Raw genomic sequence first — 19,815 nt, 5'->3', positions numbered from 1 at the left:
ATCCTATTTTCCAATACTTATATAAACTGATTAGGTATCTCTAATTGGCACCGTTTGCATTTACGGTCACGAGCATTAATATGTATACACTTTGGTACCATGTCACATTAACTTTTTTGACAAATTCAACTGTAAATCTCACTAAATGTCAAATATGTTAGTGCGACAGAGTCCTAAAGTGGGTACATTATATTGCTCATGAACAGTCATGTCCAGACATGGCGTCTCATAGGTACCTACTAGGCCTCATCCTTGGAGGAAATCGATGTAGGTACTTGAAGGTTTAGGGGCTCATTCAATACGCTTGCTGTTTTAATGAATAAGAGTCATTTATTATTAAAGGACGCCACTTCTTCTTCAGGTGCCTCTCCAACTAGTGGAGGTTGGCCATCACCTCTGAAAATTTATCCTTATCCTCCCGCGAGGCGGAACAGTTCGACCGCACTCGTGATCCCGGTCCACTCCCTGATATTACGCAACCAGGACTTCCTCCTCCGACCCACTCTTCTTTTTCCTGCGACTTTGCCCATCATTATGAGTTGCAGCAGCTGGTACCTTTCGTGTCTTAGCACATGCCCTAAATATGCCACTTTACTCTTTTTGACGGTCTAAAGGTCTATGTAAAGGACGCCACAGACATAGCAAAACAGACCTCTTTTTTACCTACACAAAATGACATACTTACTTGTAAAATAATTATAATAATTATGGTAGACGTCCCGAATAAAAGGACCTGATTCAACATAAGCCGCGGTGTGGACCACGCTTCGAAGGAACCGAGACGCTGGTACCTATTCTGTGAACCCTACGAGTGAGGCACGAACATTGCGGTCCATCTACTGCTGGTTCTCGAAGTAGGTAATATTTACTTACCCGATATACTTACATACGTATTCGTAGCATGCTATGCGTGTGTATGGTATGCGCACAGCTTGCTTATGGGGGTAGATATGAAAAAAAGGATAAGATATTTTTCCAAACTTACCTCCCCTACCTACCAACTGTACCTATCTACGTAGTGTTACCGTTTATTCAGCTAATTAAACTACTTGACCGTAATTCAAAGCTTTATATTGAGATAGCATTTCCGTTTCCCGTTCATATTTTACCAGTTTTCGTACTTTTTTCCCCTTCTTCTAGTTCCGGTTAGTGGCGTCACCTAGCGGTAGGGCTCAAAGTTTACGTAAAATCGGAGCCGCCATTTCCAACTCATTGGCGTTTAGTTTCCCGTCGTAACAACACGTGTCTGGTTTACGTGCCTGCACGTCGTTACAATTCGTTATTTTTACAAGTACCTACTGTTGTTTACGTGAAATTAAAAGTGGAAAAAACCGTAAGTACTAGTGTTTTCACATTGGAATACGGATTATATAACGATTTAAATATCTTTTTAAACGGTTTGTCCGTTCGATTACCATATTACCCTTTCGATTGAAACTTTGATACTGTGTTGATAATAATTTTAAATTGAAAGAGGTTTTCGTAGTTTTGCCAGTATCGTACTGTATGGAAGTATAATATTTTATCCCGTTTTAAACTTAGTTTTTACTTGTTATTGCTGAAATAGAAATAACTTAGTTCGTTTTTCAGTAAATAATGGATTCTGAAGGGAATGCTATGACCGCTGAAGGCCCGCAGGCAGGTCCAAGTGGACTTTCCCGTAAAAGAGCCCGAAGTAGAGCGAGTAGTACCAGCTCTTCGAGTAGTTCCAGTTCAAGTTCGTCATCCTCTTCTGGTTCAAAACGGAAGCGTTCGCGGCGCTACCGCCGCAAGAAAAGCAGGCGTTCGCACCGATACCGCCGCCTGGACAAATTATTCGAGGAAGTGGGTGAGCTCCGCAAACAAATTTCTAATAATAATGATTGTGTCCATAACACCGGCCAAGACGATGTGTCGATTTGTTCAGAGGTTAGTGGACGTCTGTATCATAGCCACAATGTAATTGAATGTGATGAAAATCAAGATTTGAATCCAGATTTCACTTTCGATATAGAAACAAAGCTTAAGGAACCATCTGTTCCTAAAACCCCTGACAATTATTTGAAGATGCTGACTGATGTGCAACGTTTAGGTAACGCGTCATGGTCGGAGGTTAGATATTCGGACACACAAAAACTTTATAATCGTGCGCCAGGTTTCATAGACCTGAATACAAACGATGAGGTAATAAATTATGACACCTTACGTCACCTCACCCACGCTGAAAGGTCATATGCAGCTTTGACTTACTGTGTCTTGAAGCAAAAGGAATCCCTACAAGAGGGTATACGTGACCTTCTTACCTGGGCTAGGAGTTCAAATATTGACTGTGACAGCTTAAGTGTCAAAATTGATGAATTATTCTTGAAGGGAGATTTTCACAAAATTTCCACAGATCTTTTACAGCTGATTTGCGGTCACAGAGCTGAGACTCTCGAGATGCGTAGAGAATCTATTACTAGTCAAGTGAAAGACCCACTAGTTAAAGCATCACTGAATAGAATACCTCCGTCGTTAAATCATATTTTTGACTCTGAGCTTTTTACGTCGACTCTAGAAAAAGCAGGGGGAGTTCGTAAGGCATTTTGGCCACCAAAAAGTGATAAATCCAGGTTTAACCCTTCTAATAGCCGCCCCTCGCGGGGGCAAGGCGCACGGAAATCAGTTCCATCGCGTGGAGCTCAGTGCACTTTTCATGAACATGGTTTGCCATCACACGCACGCATGTGTACCAATCCACCACCCTCGCGGGGTGGTTACCACCAACATTCGCATAACTCCTCAAAGGGAAGATATTCAAGCACTCAGCTTGAAGGATACGATAATTACAACCCCAACGGACGTGGTTCCTTTCACAATCGAGGCTCGCGGCCTGAACGCGGCCACACTCGAGGTCGCACAAGTACATCGAAGTCCGCCAGAGGGAATCCTAAAAAATATAGACAATGACTCGAGGCTGTTCCAAGCAGGTCAACTGTCACATTACTACAAACGATGGAGGGAAATGGGTGCACCCAAAATTGTCCAAAAACTAATTCAAGGCTACCGCATACCCTTTTGTCAAAAGCCCCCTCTTGTATATCCCAATTTAAAGAAAGGTCAGCTTCAAACACCCGTTTCGGAGGAGATGTCAGTCGTAATAGGCAAAATGAAAAAACAGGGAGTATTGACAATTGCCCAGCAGTCTCCAAGTTTTATCTCCCCATTATTTCTGGTACCGAAATCAGACGGGTCACCTCGTCCGATCTTCAATTTAAAGGCATTAAATGCCTATATTGTAGCCGAACCATTCCATTTAATAAACATGCATCGCATCCCCGATTTCCTTCAACCACTGGACTGGATGTGCAAGGTCGATTTAACTCAGGCTTATTTCCACCTGAAGATAGTGGAGTCCCAAAGGCGGTTCCTTCGCCTCATTTACGATCAACAGCTATTAGAAATTACCTGCCTCCCATTTGGTCTGAGCACAGCTCCCAAAACCTTCTCGATCCTTACAAACTGGATAGCTCAATACCTTCGCGAGAAATGGAACTTAAGAATAGTCGTTTACTTGGACGACTATTTAATTGTCCATCAAAATGCGGACACGTTACACGAACATGTTCAAAAGACAATTCAAACCCTACAATATCTAGGCTGGACAGTCAATCTAGGAAAATCTGTGCTTGTGCCACAGAAAAGCATTACTTACCTGGGTATACTGTGGAAAACCTGGAGCAATCAGAAGTCTCTACCAGAAGAAAAGTCCAATTCGATCATAGAAAAGGTAAAGAAGTTTATTGTGGAAGGGAGGGCAACCTTAAAGGATACACAGAGGCTAGTAGGACTTCTGAATTTTGCGAGTTTTGTTGTTCCACGAGGGCGTCTCAACCATCGTCAGCTACTGATGTTTCTAAACTCGCTGCCAGATCCATCAATAAAAGCTTATCCATTACCTCCAGAGGTTTACAACGAGCTCAAATGGTGGGCTCAAAATTGCCATCTGTCAACACCGCTGCATTATCCTCCACCAAAGTACTTCCTCGCAACAGATGCCTCAGACCAGGCCTGGGGAGCACAACTGAACAGCATAGCCCTTTCCGGAGCCTGGAAAATAGACGAACAAGGGTTACACAGCAACCAAAAAGAGATGCTGGCTATATTGCACGCTCTTCAGAATCACGCTCATCGCATGAGACGCAGTTCGCTACTAATACAGTGCGACAACAGGACAGCGGTCGCTCACCTACGAAAAGAAGGAGGTACGAAGTCATTAGCTCTAATGGAAATAACTTACCAAATCTTGAACTTGTTAGACCAATATCAAATCCACTTCAGCATACATCACCTCCCCGGCAAATACAACAACCAAGCCGACCACTTGTCACGCCATCGTCGGCCCCCAGAGTGGCACCTGTTACCTGTCTGTGTGGAGATGGTGTTTGCGAAGTGGGGCACACCAATAATAGATCTGTTTGCTTCGGAGAAAGCCCACGTGGTTCACAACTATGTCACTCGAGATTTGAGGGACTCTCAAGCCCTATTTCACGACGCGTTCAGTGTTCCATGGAACTACCCGCTAGCATGGGTGTTTCCACCCCCATTCCTTGTGCCCAAAGTCTTGAGACACCTAAACCAATCGACAGGAATATTTTTATTAGTAGTTCCCCGCTGGGACAAAGTGTTTTGGCGAGCAGACCTCAAAGCCCGGGCTCTCGCAGCCCCAATGACCTTGTGGAACCTTCGGAAACACCTGGTCGACACATCGACGGGTTACCCCCCGCCGAAAGTGGAAGACATTGTTCTAGAAGTATGGAGGTGTGGGGGTGGTCCACGGCGGTAGTGCAATGGAATACTGAACAATTGGCGTTACTAAAAAGCTCTTGGCGAAAGTCTACTATTAAAACCTACGAAACAGCTTGGAAACGCTGGGTCTCTTGGGCTCGCAGTAAGAAGATAGATCCGAATAATCCAACAGGTGCAGAACTAGCTCAATTTTTAGCAGATTTATATTTAATATTTAAGTTATCATACAATACAATACTATTACACAAATCTGTCGTATCAACGTTATGTAACGCAGATAATTCTAGCTATCTCAGTTCGCATGCCCTTGTTAAACACGTTTTAAAATCAATCAGTTTAAAAAATCCGAAAATTTCCAAACCTCCCGTGTGGGACGTTAGTAAATTAATTTCATTCCTTACCAAATATACAGTAGATAGTACAAATATATTCCAAACGTCACGTCATACTGCAGTATTGTTACTCTTGTGCTCGGGTCGCCGAATACACGACCTTACGCTACTCAGAATAGACTCGGCACACTGTAAAAGGTCTGATGAACCCTCTAGTATAACACTTTGGCCTCAGTTTGGTTCAAAAACTGACAGTGATAACTATAGGCAGTCAGGTTGGAAATTATTAGCGAACACAAGTAATAACAAACTGGATCCTGTTTTCTGGATAGAAAAAACGATTAATCTATTAAATGACAGGCGTAATTCATCAAAATCTTCTAATTTATTTATTACAGTCAGAGGAGCTGCCAAACCTGCTTCACGTACGGTGATAGCTGGCTGGATAAAAACCCTATTCAATGAGTCTGGTATCGCCGACACTCCTGGAAGTGTTCGGTCAGCAGTGGCTTCGAAAAGCTGGCTTGACAATCATCCCCTCGACGAAATCTTAGCACGCGGAAATTGGCGATCGGCGGAAACATTTCAGCGTTTTTATAGACGAGAAGTGATATCATCTAATAATTCCGAAAATGTTACACAGTTCTTTAATCCGGTTGATTAAGATAATAATGTTAATGAATCTATATATTTTAAATTCATCGTAACTACTTGCCTTTATTTATTAGATCTGAGAATCAAGAAAATAATTGTATTATTTCATGTACTTAGCTTGTTAAATATAATTGTATACTTAATAACTATAATCGTATATTATTAATATTAGCTTCATGTACCAACTTAATAAAACATTAAGATAAATTCTTTCTTTTTAATTAATACAAGTCACATTGGCGTTTTACAAATTCTCTGTCACTTACTACACATATATCACAATACTTCACAAAGTGATAATATTTTTTCTTGTTCGTCAAGCTTTTAAAATAGCCCTGTGTCTAATCCAAATATTAAAAAAGTTACTTCGGCCGATTTATATTTTGAGTATGTGCGTGTGTGGGTGTACCCGAATTATAACATATATGTTGTGGCATCACCAGGCGAAAACAAACATTTCTCAATATAAAGCTTTGAATTACGGTCAAGTAGTTTAATAGCAGCGTTTTACCTGAAATAAAACGCATATTAAAATACTTACCTAATTCAAAGCTTTCAGTTTAACTCTGCCTGGTATATTGAGCCAATGAGTTGGAAATGGCGGCTCCGATTTTACGTAAACTTTGAGCCCTACCGCTAGGTGACGCCACTAACCGGAACTAGAAGAAGGGGAAAAAAGTACGAAAACTGGTAAAATATGAACGGGAAACGGAAATGCTATCTCAATATAAAGCTTTGAATTAGGTAAGTATTTTAATATGCGTTTTATTTCAGGTAAAACGCTGCTATTAAGTTCTCAATAAATATTATATTTTTCCGTTGATTTGCCTAAGTAGATACATATAAGCAGTAATTAAGTAAAGATTGCTAATGTTTATAAAATTGAGATTTGAACGGTTTACGTATTAACAACTCGACAACAGCAAATATCAGTGACTTAACCTTTCGCAACCCGATGGCTCCTGAAAGAGCCAGCGCCAAAAACAACTAACTCCCGCCGGCTCCCCAAAGAGCCAACCCTACTGCGCTCCGATTTCGCGCTTATTTCTTAGTTATTATAGCAGATATTGGCTTGTATTGTATATATTTGACAAGGTAATGAAGTGAGCAACATAATGTTACCAAATACGAAGAACTTTTCAACTCTACTGTTAAAAAATTGGAATCGAAAAGTCGTGCTGCGCGTGGTGCACATTTTTGCATTTCTTGTGAATAATATTGTGTTTTTTGGATTTCCTCGGGTAAAAAAGGTAAGTATTTATTATAATTATAGTTTATTTATCAAAAGAAACCTGAAATTTCAAAGGAATTACCAAAAAATAACTCAGTAAAATTGGCGATTGGGCATCGCGTTTTCGCAAAGTGTTTATTGCGTATTTTCAATGAAATTCTTATAACGTTCTAGTTTCTTTTTATCTAAAATTTATCCAGGAATCGAATAATGTAATTAGTTCATGATAATATGTACGTATAAATTTTATTTTAGTTGATAAATCAACCACGGAATAACTGACGCCGCCATTTTGGTTTATACAGGCTGTTATTTTTTAGAACTAATGTCAGAAAATCCGTCGGCTCCCCAGGGAGCCACGTACTAAATATATGTGGGTTTGAAATGGTACAATCTCGGATAAATCCGGTACCATTATCCCTCGCCTACCCAGTATCAGTAACTCCCGGTGGGTCTGGCCCCATACCTTACCTTAGTTTCATTTTAGACTTTATTCTGAAAACAGATAATCACTTCCAGACCTCAATCATACCTAGGTATGTCATCAATAACTAAATATGTTATTTGCCTTTTTAGACCTGGGTACCACCCACGACGCCAACAGTGGTTACGCCAAGGACAGCATCCCTGCACCGAGAAGATATCCGAATGTGCTAAAATTTGTGATCACTGGAACTTGATGATGGAACAACGTAACCTTATTGAGTTTGGGTTCATCTGTTTGTCTTGACGAGCATTTTTATAAAAGCCTGCTTTAAAAATATTTTTTTTAATTATAAATAAAATAAATATAAAAGGAAATATATTTTTACACACAGACTCGTAATTTTACTAAGTATTATATACCTACTTAAAAATGGAAAAACAGCATATTGACAGTTATCTAATAAGAAGTAGTTATAAAATAAAAAATATTAAGATTTATTACTGAAAATAGTATAATGAATTGGATACAATAGGTGCATCTAGCTAATAAAATTATTATAATCGTCTTATTTTGTAAAAAAACAATCAACCTGTACATGAAATCCTGAACTCCCCAGTGGCTCCCCAGGGAGCCACCTCGAAAGACGCGAAAAACGGCCGGGTTTTGACGGTTTCCGAGCCGCGACTCTCGGGTTGTGAAAGGTTAAGTATTTAGCTTCAGTAGGAGACCGGCAGTCGGCTTGGCAACATGTTGAAGATAAGTTTGTTTTTGTTCGGTAAGTAAGTCGTTTTTTTGTTTCATTTCGAATTTGTTATTTTTTCCATTGGCGTTAAGATGCTTATCTTTCCGAACGGGTAAAAACCGACACAGGGTCTATGTCACGTCTATCCATGAATTTTGCATAATGGACTTAAGTATATACGTAAATATGGGCGTTTGGCTAATCTTCTGCCCTATCATTCGTCCTATCCGCTCTAGAACTTAGTCTCAAAAGCGGCTGCAAGTTCTTTCTTTTCTATTAGGAATTTAGCCGAATTTATTTAAGTACCCTATATGTACTTATGAGTATTTTCTACTAATTTTAGCGGCGGCGTCATACTGTCTCGCTGAGGGTGAGGTCGAGCCCTCCACGGAAAAATGGCACTACCCCGGCCACGAGTTCGACAGGACCCGCCTGGGAGACGCTGTCGACTTGGCCTCTATGAAATTGTTGAAGGTAGGTAGACTGCATATTTGTCAACATACCTTCTTCCTAAAAAAAAGAAGGCGAACGTCGTGTCTTACAAGAAAGTGAAGGAATTGGTCTTTGATAGACAAGAATTGAGAATGCTACACCGACAAGAGCGTGACTCTTAAATTAGTGGTGTGCCTGTGACATAAGTTTCTATTTAATACCTAGTTTACCTACTACCTACGTATAACTAAGTATAATTAGTTGATCCACGGGTATTTCTAAACTTGATGCAGACAAAGAAGGGATCTGGGATTCCCAAGCCGAGCCTGGGGAATTTGTTTGCGGTTTCATTACCTGCATTATCTACGCGCTTGTCCAATTTCTCGGGTCAATCGATATGCTTATCTTGAACTTTAGAATATTATGTTAATTTACGTAATAATGTTTTAAAAGGCTCGGTTAAGTATGATATTTATTTTGCTATTTACGAGTGACGGTCATGGGGATCTATCGGGAGGATAATAGCCAGGTTCACCGAGCAAGTGGTATTTAAACAAACTACTCATTATGATGTGCGACAAATAATTCTTCTATCGTGTGGGTTGTGATGCGAATTACCAACCTCATCAACCCTGGTGTCAGTGTTATTACTGAGCATCCAAAGGCCCCTGACATGGCTCATGTAACGACTACATACTTAAGTCAGTAAGTTGTAACCGGGACCAACGGCTTCACGTGCCTTTCGAAGCACGGATCATTTTACTTTCGGACAATCAGGTGATCAGCTGGGGATCACAAAGCGATTTTTGGGATTTGAACCCGAGGCCTCCAGATTGTGAGCCCGACGGATTGTGGACCACGGAGGCCGTTATTGTACCTATATACGAAGTTAATCGTATTAACCTACTAGATATGGTTTTTTTCTCTTATTTACTGTTTCCATACGTCGTCATAGGTACTCGTAATTTTATTTCAATACCCAAACCTGGCAAAGTTTTTGTTCTCGCAGGTTACTAACCAAACCAGTTGCACCAGTTCACTTTTTGTAGAACTCAACTTGTAAAACCGTCTGAAATTAATCGATATTAGCTTTTTATGTAGAAGTAGTTAGTGATAATGATGCTGTACTAATGCTATCTATAGGTAATCTTGTTGTATAAGTATACTTATACATATATTACGTATATTACTTATAATAAGTCACGATATGTTTTGAGTATGCAGGTAATTGTGATAGTCAGAATGGCAGGTCAACAGTCGTATTTAACTTTGAAATACTGTCCAAAAATTGCTTACCAATTGCTGATATTTACTTACCACGATGGGAGATTTGCCTACTACTTACATATTTTAGAAGAATTGAGACATTTAAGGTTGACCGTCCATTCTAATAGTAACTATGTGGAATTACTGACATTTTTGTAGATCATTAATTACTTACCAATTGCTTACTTAACAGTTTATAAACATTGATCCTGTAGATATCAAGAAAATAAAGATATCGCGTAAGTTTACTGAAAGCTCCTAGCGCCTGTTAAAAGTATGAAAGCAACTACACTACTACATGGCATGCTATTAAAGACCACGAAGCCACTGACAATGCCGTAAGCGTGGCCAATTATTGGTCAGCCAAAATTTAGTAGCTATCTATCGTCATCGACTCGCAAAGAAGAGATGGCATGCTGCACACAAAGCCGGGAAAACGGAGTTTGGGAAAGAAATAGACGTTACGAGGTGCATAAGGAAGAACTTATGTTATGGTCCTAATGCCCAAATTACTTTTAAAATCAAAATCCCATTGTTTAACTAATATATCTGTAAATCTGGGCCGCAGGACGACATAAGTACATTTCATCCATAATCTTATCTTATTTAGCCTATACGATCCCACTGCTGGGCAAAGGCCTCCCCTTGATTTTCATCCATAAATGAAAATGATTTGCGTTCAAGACTAAAATACTGATTAGTGGTAGTGGTGGGTATCTGTCTGTCAGTGGTGTCCGAAAATATATTTTTTCTTCGTTTCCTTCTTTCTTTTTTAGGTTGTGCATGCATTGTAGACGGCGATACGGATCACCACCTATCACGCTGGTTTAACAGATGTGGGTGGGGGTTCGTCTTGCGATTGATGTACCCCAATTGGGATATAATTGTCAGCTTATATGTTATGTGCTTTGTAGGAGGCGTACACAACAAAGGATGATAAGAACATAGTGGCGTCCCCCATCGGAGTGCTGCTGCTGCTGTCGCTATACGCAGCCGGGGCTGAGGGGGGCATCAGGGACGAGATTATCAAGGCCGTGGGAAGTTCCAACTATGACGAGGTAATACTGATTAAGGATTCGCTGGTTTATCAGACAAAGGACTTATTCGCAAATGGACCTGCATTCGTTTTTGGGCTCTTTCCTAAAATGCCCTATTCGTAAAATACCCTATTCGTACAATGCCCTTTTCGTAAAATACCGTATTCGTGAAATACCCTAATCCTGAAATTCCAAACATTATTTGAGGATGTTAATATAACCAGTAGTTCAAATGTATAGGAGTTTTAAGAATGGGTCCTTTTAAGAATAAGTTATTTTGCGAATAGGCCTTTACAAGAATAAGCCATTTTGAGAATAGGTCGTTTTAAGAATAGGTTCTTTTTAGGGGTAAAGCATTTTGCGAATAAGTCCTTTGTTTACTAAACCGATTCGCTTAGCCAATCGATTATTTATTCCAAGTGCAGTTTTCACAACGCAGATTGGCTCGACCGTTATAGACGGCGACACGGCTAAACCTAGCACGTTGATCTCACAGAAAGCTCGGTGAGATGTGGGTACTCAGTACATCTTGCGATGGGTGTACCTCTGACTACCCCAATTGGGATATAGTTGTGAGCTTATGTTATGTATGATTCGCTCAGCCAACTAGAAGCGCCTTTCTAAAATCATGGACTACCTACATATTTGATTGATGGTTTCATCGCCTATTACCACTCAGTTCATAATTATTATTACTCCTTGACAAGGTAATACTAAAAGTGACTGCGAGTCGTCTTGATGACTTGTGGCTCTGGTTACCCTGATAGGCCGTATATATTCATCGCTTAACCTGTTCTTCGTTACAGTCATAGAATAAGGAATAATACCTACTACGTATAGAACGGCAACTCTCCGCCCACCAGCGGCTGAGCTAGGTTTTCCTCATCCTCCCTCGAACGCAGTTTAGACTTGAATCGTATGGTGTCAGACATCACACACAGTACGCGTGTACGATAACGTCAATGTGTAGTGTACGTTCTTCTTATCGTGTGGGTTGTTAGGTGGAAACCAGCCTCATCAACCCTGGTGTCAGGGTTATTATTGAGCTGCCAAAGGCCCCTGACATGGCTCATGTAATGATTACTCACTTACATCAGTAAATAGTAACCGGGACCAACGGTTTAAAGTGCCTTCCGAAGCACGGATCATCTTACTTTCGGACAATCAGGTGATCAGCCTGTATTGTCCTAACCAAACTAGGAATCACAAAGTGGTTTTTGTGATATGTCCCCACCGGGATTCGAACCCGGGGCCTCCGCATCGTTAGTCTAACGCTGAACCACTGGACCACAGGGGTTGTTACGTAGGTGTCTGTGTAAAACGAAGTTGTTTGTATGAAGTGTCCGGGGTATGTTACAATACAATATGTATGATTGTATAATATCTTACCGTAAGGTGTAATTCGTGGTGCAAACCCAAGAAAACCATGATTTTTAATATTCTATTCTTATTTGAGGAGTCATGTAATTTACCTTATTAACTGATGTACTTGGCAAATCGAATGGACTGTGTCTACTTGTACATAAACATAAGGAAAAAACTATTTATTTAAATTAGAAGGAATCAAGCACGCATCTTGTCCTAATTCTACACTTATCTATGTAGATATGATTGAGGATAGGAATAATCTACATAATGCATTCGAAATAAAATAAAATCTAAATTTTCCTGTAACCACTAAGTTACGTACGAGTAAGTATACTTATAAAACCGACAAAAAAGACTTAATAAAATAAACATAAACAATTGTTATTACAAAGAACCTGTTGATAATGATAACAACTAAAGTTTAATTAACTTACTGACCCGCACAACATTACTGTTACCATAACATTTTCCTGCTTAAAAACTATCTACATAATTTGATTAGGTTGGTAGGTACTTATAAGTTGATGTTCCAAGGTTTCTTAATCATGTTATTTGTACTGGATTTACTAGGAAACCGATATCGTAGGTTATCGCAACTAAGAAGAATACTTTCGTAACAACAACCTATAAATAATACCTACCTATAAACGCCCATTGTTGAGCACAATCTCTTCGCTCTGACGGAAAACACATACATAACATAAACAGCCTATACATATACGTCCTACTGCTGGGCACAGGCCTCCCCTCAATCAACCGGAGGGGGTAAGGAGCAAACTCCACCACGCTGCTCCAATGCGGGTTGGTGGAGGTGTTTTTACAGCTAATAGCCGGGACCAACGGCTTAACGTGCCCAATAACGTGCAACAATTATTTTTATGTATGCCTCTGCCATTATTGATAATTATCACGTTAAACTGAACTGCGCCATCTATATTTTTTTGGGAAACGTAGCTTGGAAAGTCCCCATTCCGGAAATCATTTAAACAAGATGCTGTTTTTGTACGTTTACTTAGATGTTCGAGTCGTACACTCGCCTCAGCAGCAAGTTCTCATTCATGGATAGCAGTTACTTGACCCTGGCGAACAAGGTGTACGTGGCAGATAATATGGAGCTGGCGAATGACTTCTCCACTAGAGCCGTGCAGTCGTACAACAGTGAAGTGGAGAAGGTCGACTTTACAAAACCAGCTGATGCTGTCGCGATTATCAACAAATGGGTGAGTTACTTGTAACTTTTACTTTCGTATAATTCATAGTTAATTAAGTATCCTACACCATCACACGTAGCATGTAAATTATAAATGAGCCAATAGAAATGGTTTATTTATCGCGTAACCAATAAGTTTCGTTCTTTTATCGCGTCGCGCGCGTTATGAGAGTGCTGCGTGTTACCTACGGCTACTGAATAGAGATATATTGTATCATTAGTATTCCCAATGTATCATTTCTTCGTTTAATAAAGACTGCGTATCGTATCAGTACTAAAGATCGTGATACGCGTCTCAATGATACAGATACTGTGGTAGGATCGTTATAAGGAAAATGATAGGTACATACGTGTATGAATACACCTTTAGATATATTTCATACTCACAAGTACCTATACGATAATAGGGTATTTGACTGGGTGAAAGATAAATGATAAAATTCTAATCTAGCAATAGACGCCAGTCTAAGATGATCAAAAATCAGTCTCATTTTACTTTTCGACTTATTTTCGAATTTTATTTACGAATTAAGTATCAATGAGTACGACGTTGGTTATTAACGACTGCTAATGCAGCCGGGACCAACGGCTTAACGTGCCTTCCGAAGCACGGAGGAGCTCGAGATGAACTTTTTTTTGTGGTCACCCATCCTATGACCGGCCTTTGCGAAAGTTCAACAATCGCAGACCGAGCGCGTTTACCGCTGCGCCACCGAGCTCCTCCACCCCACCTATCACGTTGGTCTAATAGAAAGCTCGAAGAGGTGTGGGCACACAGTTCATCTTACGATGGATGTACCTTACTTATGCTATGTTATGTTTTTTCCACAGGCGGATGAGAAGACCAAGGGTCATATCAAGGACGCCGTTACAGAAGACGTCATAGATGATACCGTTGTTAGTGTTCTCTGCAACGTGATCTTCTTCCAGGTAACCATGAACATCATCATCATCATCAACTCTTTTCATATATAGGAAATGGTCCAAAGAATATCACTATCACAGTATAGCTACCTATCATTGAGTCCCTGCGGATTTGTAACTGCCTTTGTGGTCTAGTGGTTTTAGGATTGGCTCGGAGGACCCGGATTCAAATCCCGGTGGGGATATATCACAAAAATTACTTTGTAATTATCTCGATAAGCAGTTGACCCCGGCTTCTATTTACCATACCATAAGTAGGTAAGGCCTATGGCGGCTCAATAGTAACCCTAAGACCAGGTTTAGTGTGGTGGGTTATTGTTCTTACACACCCACAAGAGTGAAGAGAGAGCGAATTTATGGAAGAACAGCTAAATAGAGTCAATTTAGAGAAGTGTCCTAAACTAATCTGACACTACTAGGAATTGAATCTACTACTTCTCAACCCCTAATACAGATTATAAAAAAAATCGTTAGCTAGCAAAACAATGGCCCCGATTCCTGCAGACACCGCCTAATTTTATTTTAGGTTATATCCGTCATTTTCGTATCCGTCGAAAAGGAAAGGGACGGATGATTCACAGCTCTTAATTTTAGGAAGAATGAGTAAATTAATGTGTCGGGTTATTGACTGACGTAAAATTTTTAGACGGTTGGTTTAGATTTGTGCTTAAAATTGACGTGTGTTCCATAAATTTTATGCTTGTCGATTACCCGTCCCTTTCCTTTTCGGCGGATAAGAAAAGGACAGATATAACTTAAAATAAAATTAGATGGTATTTACAGGAATTAGCACCATTATCTACTTAAAAATTACTATAGGTAAGGTAGGTAGGTAGGGTAGGTAGGTAGGTGGGTTGATGGGGTTGGTAATCCACCTCACAACCCACACGATAGAAGAAGAAGAGAAGACTATAGCTAGTACTATTTTGCACATTATCTACAAATTACTATACTACTACGGCCTCTGTGGTCCAGTGGTTGAGCGTTCTGCTCACGATCCGGAGGTCCCGGGTTCGAATCCCGGTGGGGACAAATCACTTTGTGATCCCTAGTTTGGTTAGGATATTGCAGGCTAATCACCTGATTGTTCAGAAGTAAGATGATCCGTGCTTCGGAAGGCACGTTAAGCCGTTGGTCCCGGTTACTACTTACTAATGTAAGTACGTAATCGTTACTTGAGAGTCACGTCAGGGGCCTTTGGCGGGGCAATAATAACCCTGATACCAGGGTTGATGAGCTTGGTTGTCCACCTCACAACCCACACTATACAAGAAGAACTATACTACTACTTTATACTCAACTATTGTCTTTTTGTCCAGGGCCATTGGAATGTTCCTTTCAATGCAAGTGAGACCGTAGAGAAGGACTTCCACGTAGACAAGTCGAAGACCGTCAAGAAACAAATGATGCATCTGGAACAACCCTTGTTCTATCAAGAGAGCCCTGAACTCGGAGCCAAGGTTTGTACTTGCCTTGCATTACCTTTGTATCACGCATACAACTCGCGTTCCGCGACCATCAAATCGTCGATGACTGACGTATGTGAAATTTTTTTTGCGAATCTGATTTGCACCACAAATTATTTGTAAGCCACTGGAATTTTGTCTAATTCTCTACGGAGACAGGCTGTCTGCGACCTAGTCCTGAAGATTGGACAGGTCCGGTTTTTTTACAGAAGCGACTGCCTGTCTGACCTTCCAACCCGCGAAGGGAAAACCAGCCCAATACAGATTAGGTTACATAACTCCGAAAATGCATTTCACGGGAATGTGGGTTTCCTCACGATCTAAGCATGTGATAATCATTTTTGATCCAAACATGAATTCGAAAACAAATTGAACAATCATTTAGGCCTGTGCTAGATTCGAATCTGCGACCTCAAAGTGAGAGGCTAGCGTTCTACCAACTGGGCTCCCACAGCTCAAGTACATATCACTGATGGAAAGTTAAATGAATTTTACAATTTTTTTCAGATGATTGAACTTCCATACAAGGAGAATGGTTTCCGGATGGTTGTTGTTCTGCCTGATGAGATTGACGGACTGTCGTCGGTGATGGAGAAAGTGGCGCAGAAAGGGCTCCTAGCAGACGTGTTTGCTCTGAGCCCAGCTGGACGTGAGATCCACTTGGACTTGCCCAAGTTCGAGATAAAATCAGGCTTGGATCTTAACGGACTTCTTCCCAAAGTACGTTTCTAATATAATACCCATATACTTAGTGCAGTTTTTTAATCGGTGATATTTCAAGGTCAAGTTGTTTATTATGTTTTCAGGTTTGGCTTTTTAGTAGCTTTAACTATTGGATGCAAAAACTTGTTAATAGGTATACCATATTAACGCAACCACAAGGTTGAAAAAAGCCTGCCAGACGAATTAACGACGTATTATAGACCTTGAAAAATCACCCTAGGTAGAAATTAAAGTTATGTAGGTAATTGCACTTATTAACGTTTATTGTCGGTTTCTTTCCAGATCGGTGTGTCGAAGATATTCTCGGACCCCGCTCAAGGTATCGTGAAGGACGTTCCTGTGAAGGTGTCAAAGGCCTTCCAGAAGGCTTTCGTTAAGGTCGATGAGGAGGGAGCCACCGCTGGTGCTTTTACTGGTATGAGACCACTGGACTGGTATTTTATAATCAGATTCTTTAAGTCTGCAACACAAGGCGGTGACGCTACCACCGGGAGTGTTTCGGTACACCCCGTGTGCCGCCCCTTCTTTCACGTGCTCAAACTGGGTAGTCAGCCTAATGCGTACCTAAGTGCGAGCGAGTCACAGTCCATACGCTCTCCCTCTTACTTATTAGCGCTTTAGGGCCATTTAAAACTAAAGCGGTTATTACATTACACTCTCCACGGGGCTAAATGCGTCAAGGTCACGGACCTGCCTATCAGGATTATTCAGGATCGTGTAGCCTAATAGCAAATCGGTGGGGCATAAGCGTGACCGTGGTAACCACGATCTCGAACGATTTGGTGGGGAGTAACCACGACTCCGATCTAGTGTAATAGCGTCGATTTTTCTAATCCCGATGTGACCTTGACGCATCGCTCTGGGTGGATTAGGTAATGTACCGCTTAAAGAAAGACCCAGAGAGGGTGAGATCTGCACCCGATAAGAATTAGTGCTGGCGGAGAGTTACCGTTCCTAGATACGTAGTTTAACTCTATTTTATAGTGTCCACATAATTAGTACGCGATAAATTAACCGACTCAGCCGATTCTGGTCATGGGTCATCTAATCCCATTGATTTAATAATCATATCAGATCATTTACTAGTAGGTAAGTAATGCCTAAAATAGACTATTATTTTATTCTCAGGTTTTACCACTGTGACGTACTCGAGCTTTAGTCAACCACTTGCAACGCAATTCATAGTTGACCATCCTTTCCTGTTTGCTATTCTCCATGAGGATAAGATCCTCTTCGCTGGAACTTATTCGCACTAACAATCTCAGCTGTATCTACAAGTAACTTTATCACTATATACATTTTAAGGTGGTGGATTATGGTTGGATTATGGTTATTGATATTTTCCCTTTAAGCATGCTGCCCGCGGATCACAACGCGGAGTTTTATATAAAACCGCAATCTAAAAATTAAATGATATCGTTCACAAACAATTCACAAAAATCTCGGGTCGCATTATCGTTATATAATCATGTATGTTTACCTTAAAATTAATGGAAATTTGTTATTAATTTCAGGTTTCGTTATTGTGCCAACCTCTCTGAATTCCCAGCCTCCTCCGGCAGTGCAGTTCAAAGTAGACCGTCCGTTCTTGTTCGCTATTCTACATGAAGATATTTTACTTTTTGCTGGAACTTACACTCATTAAACATGTAGATACACTTACCTCAAGTTTTATCAAGTTAAATAATTTTATTGTAAAATGGACAAATAAATTGAATGAATATTTTGTATTGTACCTAATAAAATGTTATACTGAAATCGTCTGTTTTATTTGGTTTTTGATAGGGCGCTCAAGCAAGCAAGCCCCCAATTGTTTTACACAGTGAAGCGGAAGTGCTTCAGACAACTATTCAGAAGTTTATTTAGCACTATTATTACAAAGTTAGTGATTTCGTATAGTAACTAGTAAATTATCTGATATGATTATTAAATAGCTACCCGAATAAAATAAAATAAAACTTAATAATACATCAAACTGAATAATGCTACACAAAAGAAAGAATAAAGAAATAAGTTTTAAATGTATTATAATAATAAAATAATCTAATCACCTTAAAATCCCGCCAAAAACCGTATGCAAACTTTAAATTAAATTGAACGCATCCATAATGTAAACAATGACAAGTGACATTTCGACGTTGAGTGACATTATGTTGAAAAAAATCATATTCCCGAAAATGGCCGCTTCGGGAGGAAATATAGAATGGTCGACTACGATAAAACCAATACTAACTGCGCTTTACGGCCCGTTTTTCGACAAAAACGACGCCGTAGAAATTATACAAGCCATCATCAAAAGGTTGGTTACTGTTGTTTCTATAATTTCTTCAAAATTCGTGTCCAAGTATGACGGTAGCGATCGGAGATTATTCAGCATACACCTATTTATTGTTCTTGTTTACTTTTTACACTTAAAACATTTTTACGTTATAAGTACACCTATTGCTCTAAAAACGTATATATTTTTAAAGGATACGGGATATGTACTTTTGCTACCCTCTGATTTTTTGAAATCATGATACTAGCTTTTTCTATCCTTCTTTAGACCTATAAATAGCCTTAAAAATTAAAAGGAAGGAATATGTATTCAATTTTGCTTTACTTTTTATAACAGTCAGAAATAGTTTTGTAAACAAACAATAAAATTTCGCACCCATAGTGAAACGGAGTTCCAGAACCATGAAGATATCTATGATTTGTTCTACACCTGCTTCGCGTGCCTGTCTGCACACTTCATCAGCATCAATGCTAGCAGCTGTAAGTATTGTTCAACATCATAGTATTGTTACAAAGCTAAATATACTTATAATTAAAATAAATAACAGTGGCTTCTGATTGAATCCAATGGGTCACTAAATAAGAGGTCATGAATTGTCATAAAAAAACATCAAAGTTAACAAATACTGAAAGAATCAATACAGGATAAAACAAATAATAAAAACGGACAAGAATACAAATAAGAATAATATAAACAACAAAAGGACTTAAATAAAACAAAAACATATTTATCTATATTAACATTTCTTAGGTTGAAGGCCTAAAGACATTATAGGGGAGTAACAGAAACAAATATTTGTCTTGTTGGATATTAAAGCTGAATCTTTCAGAATAAGTAGTTGACTCAAAGTACCTACAAACTAAAAAATCTGAACTATTTATTACCTATGTCTATTTTAAGATCCTACAAATGGAAATAAGGGGAATAATAAGTGTAATAAAATAATACCAGACTTTAA

At 39.7% G+C, this 19,815-nt stretch overlaps 2 protein-coding genes and 1 long non-coding RNA gene across 8 annotated transcripts in view; all 3 read left to right on the top strand.

Moving 5' to 3' along the window:
- The first annotated feature begins 1,233 nt into the window (after positions 1 to 1,233).
- On the top strand, positions 1,234 to 5,824 carry LOC126381121 (uncharacterized). Its single transcript, XR_007568688.1, has 3 exons — positions 1,234 to 1,333; positions 1,591 to 1,828; positions 5,498 to 5,824. It is a non-coding gene; the product is annotated as an uncharacterized LOC126381121 (long non-coding RNA).
- Positions 5,825 to 6,550: 726 nt separating this feature from the next.
- On the top strand, positions 6,551 to 18,337 carry LOC126380501 (antichymotrypsin-1-like). 2 transcript variants are annotated; one of them, XM_050029948.1, is made up of 10 exons: positions 6,551 to 6,694; positions 8,118 to 8,186; positions 8,497 to 8,627; positions 10,766 to 10,909; positions 13,273 to 13,476; positions 14,298 to 14,396; positions 15,710 to 15,850; positions 16,364 to 16,576; positions 16,862 to 16,994; positions 18,094 to 18,337. In XM_050029948.1, the coding sequence occupies exons 2-10, from the start codon at positions 8,159 to 8,161 to the stop codon at positions 18,222 to 18,224; spliced, it is 1,224 nt and encodes a 407-aa protein (XP_049885905.1). In that variant the 5' UTR covers positions 6,551 to 6,694; positions 8,118 to 8,158; the 3' UTR covers positions 18,225 to 18,337. The 2 variants fall into 2 exon arrangements, with proteins under 2 accessions (XP_049885905.1, XP_049885916.1); XM_050029959.1 differs by lacking the exon at positions 6,551 to 6,694 and adding an exon at positions 17,708 to 17,856 and having other exon boundaries at positions 7,858 to 8,186.
- Positions 18,338 to 18,745: 408 nt separating this feature from the next.
- The window catches only part of LOC126379655 (E3 ubiquitin-protein ligase UBR4), a 75,290-nt gene continuing 74,220 nt past the window's right edge, over positions 18,746 to 19,815 (top strand). For all 5 annotated transcript variants that reach the window (XM_050028490.1, XM_050028497.1, XM_050028482.1 and 2 more), the window contains exons 1-2: positions 18,746 to 18,878; positions 19,239 to 19,336. In XM_050028490.1, the coding sequence (XP_049884447.1) occupies positions 18,757 to 18,878; positions 19,239 to 19,336 (220 nt within the window). In that variant the 5' untranslated portion in view covers positions 18,746 to 18,756. The remainder of the gene's footprint in view (positions 18,879 to 19,238; positions 19,337 to 19,815) is intronic.

Source organism: Pectinophora gossypiella, chromosome 3 (genome assembly GCF_024362695.1).
Source record: "Pectinophora gossypiella chromosome 3, ilPecGoss1.1, whole genome shotgun sequence".
In the NCBI taxonomy this organism is placed as follows: domain Eukaryota; kingdom Metazoa; phylum Arthropoda; class Insecta; order Lepidoptera; family Gelechiidae; genus Pectinophora; species Pectinophora gossypiella.
The sequence above is the reverse complement of the archived record's forward strand: the minus strand, read 5'-3'. Positions and strand labels throughout refer to the sequence as shown.

Bases quoted from the DNA above. Each gene is read 5' to 3' on its own strand.
- LOC126380501 (XM_050029948.1), top strand. From the start codon at position 8,159: ATGTTGAAGATAAGTTTGTTTTTGTTCG. The intron at 16,577-16,861 runs GTACGTTTCTAA...GTTTCTTTCCAG, and splicing joins TTAACGGACTTCTTCCCAAA to ATCGGTGTGTCGAAGATATT. The intron at 16,995-18,093 runs GTATGAGACCAC...TATTAATTTCAG, and splicing joins CACCGCTGGTGCTTTTACTG to GTTTCGTTATTGTGCCAACC.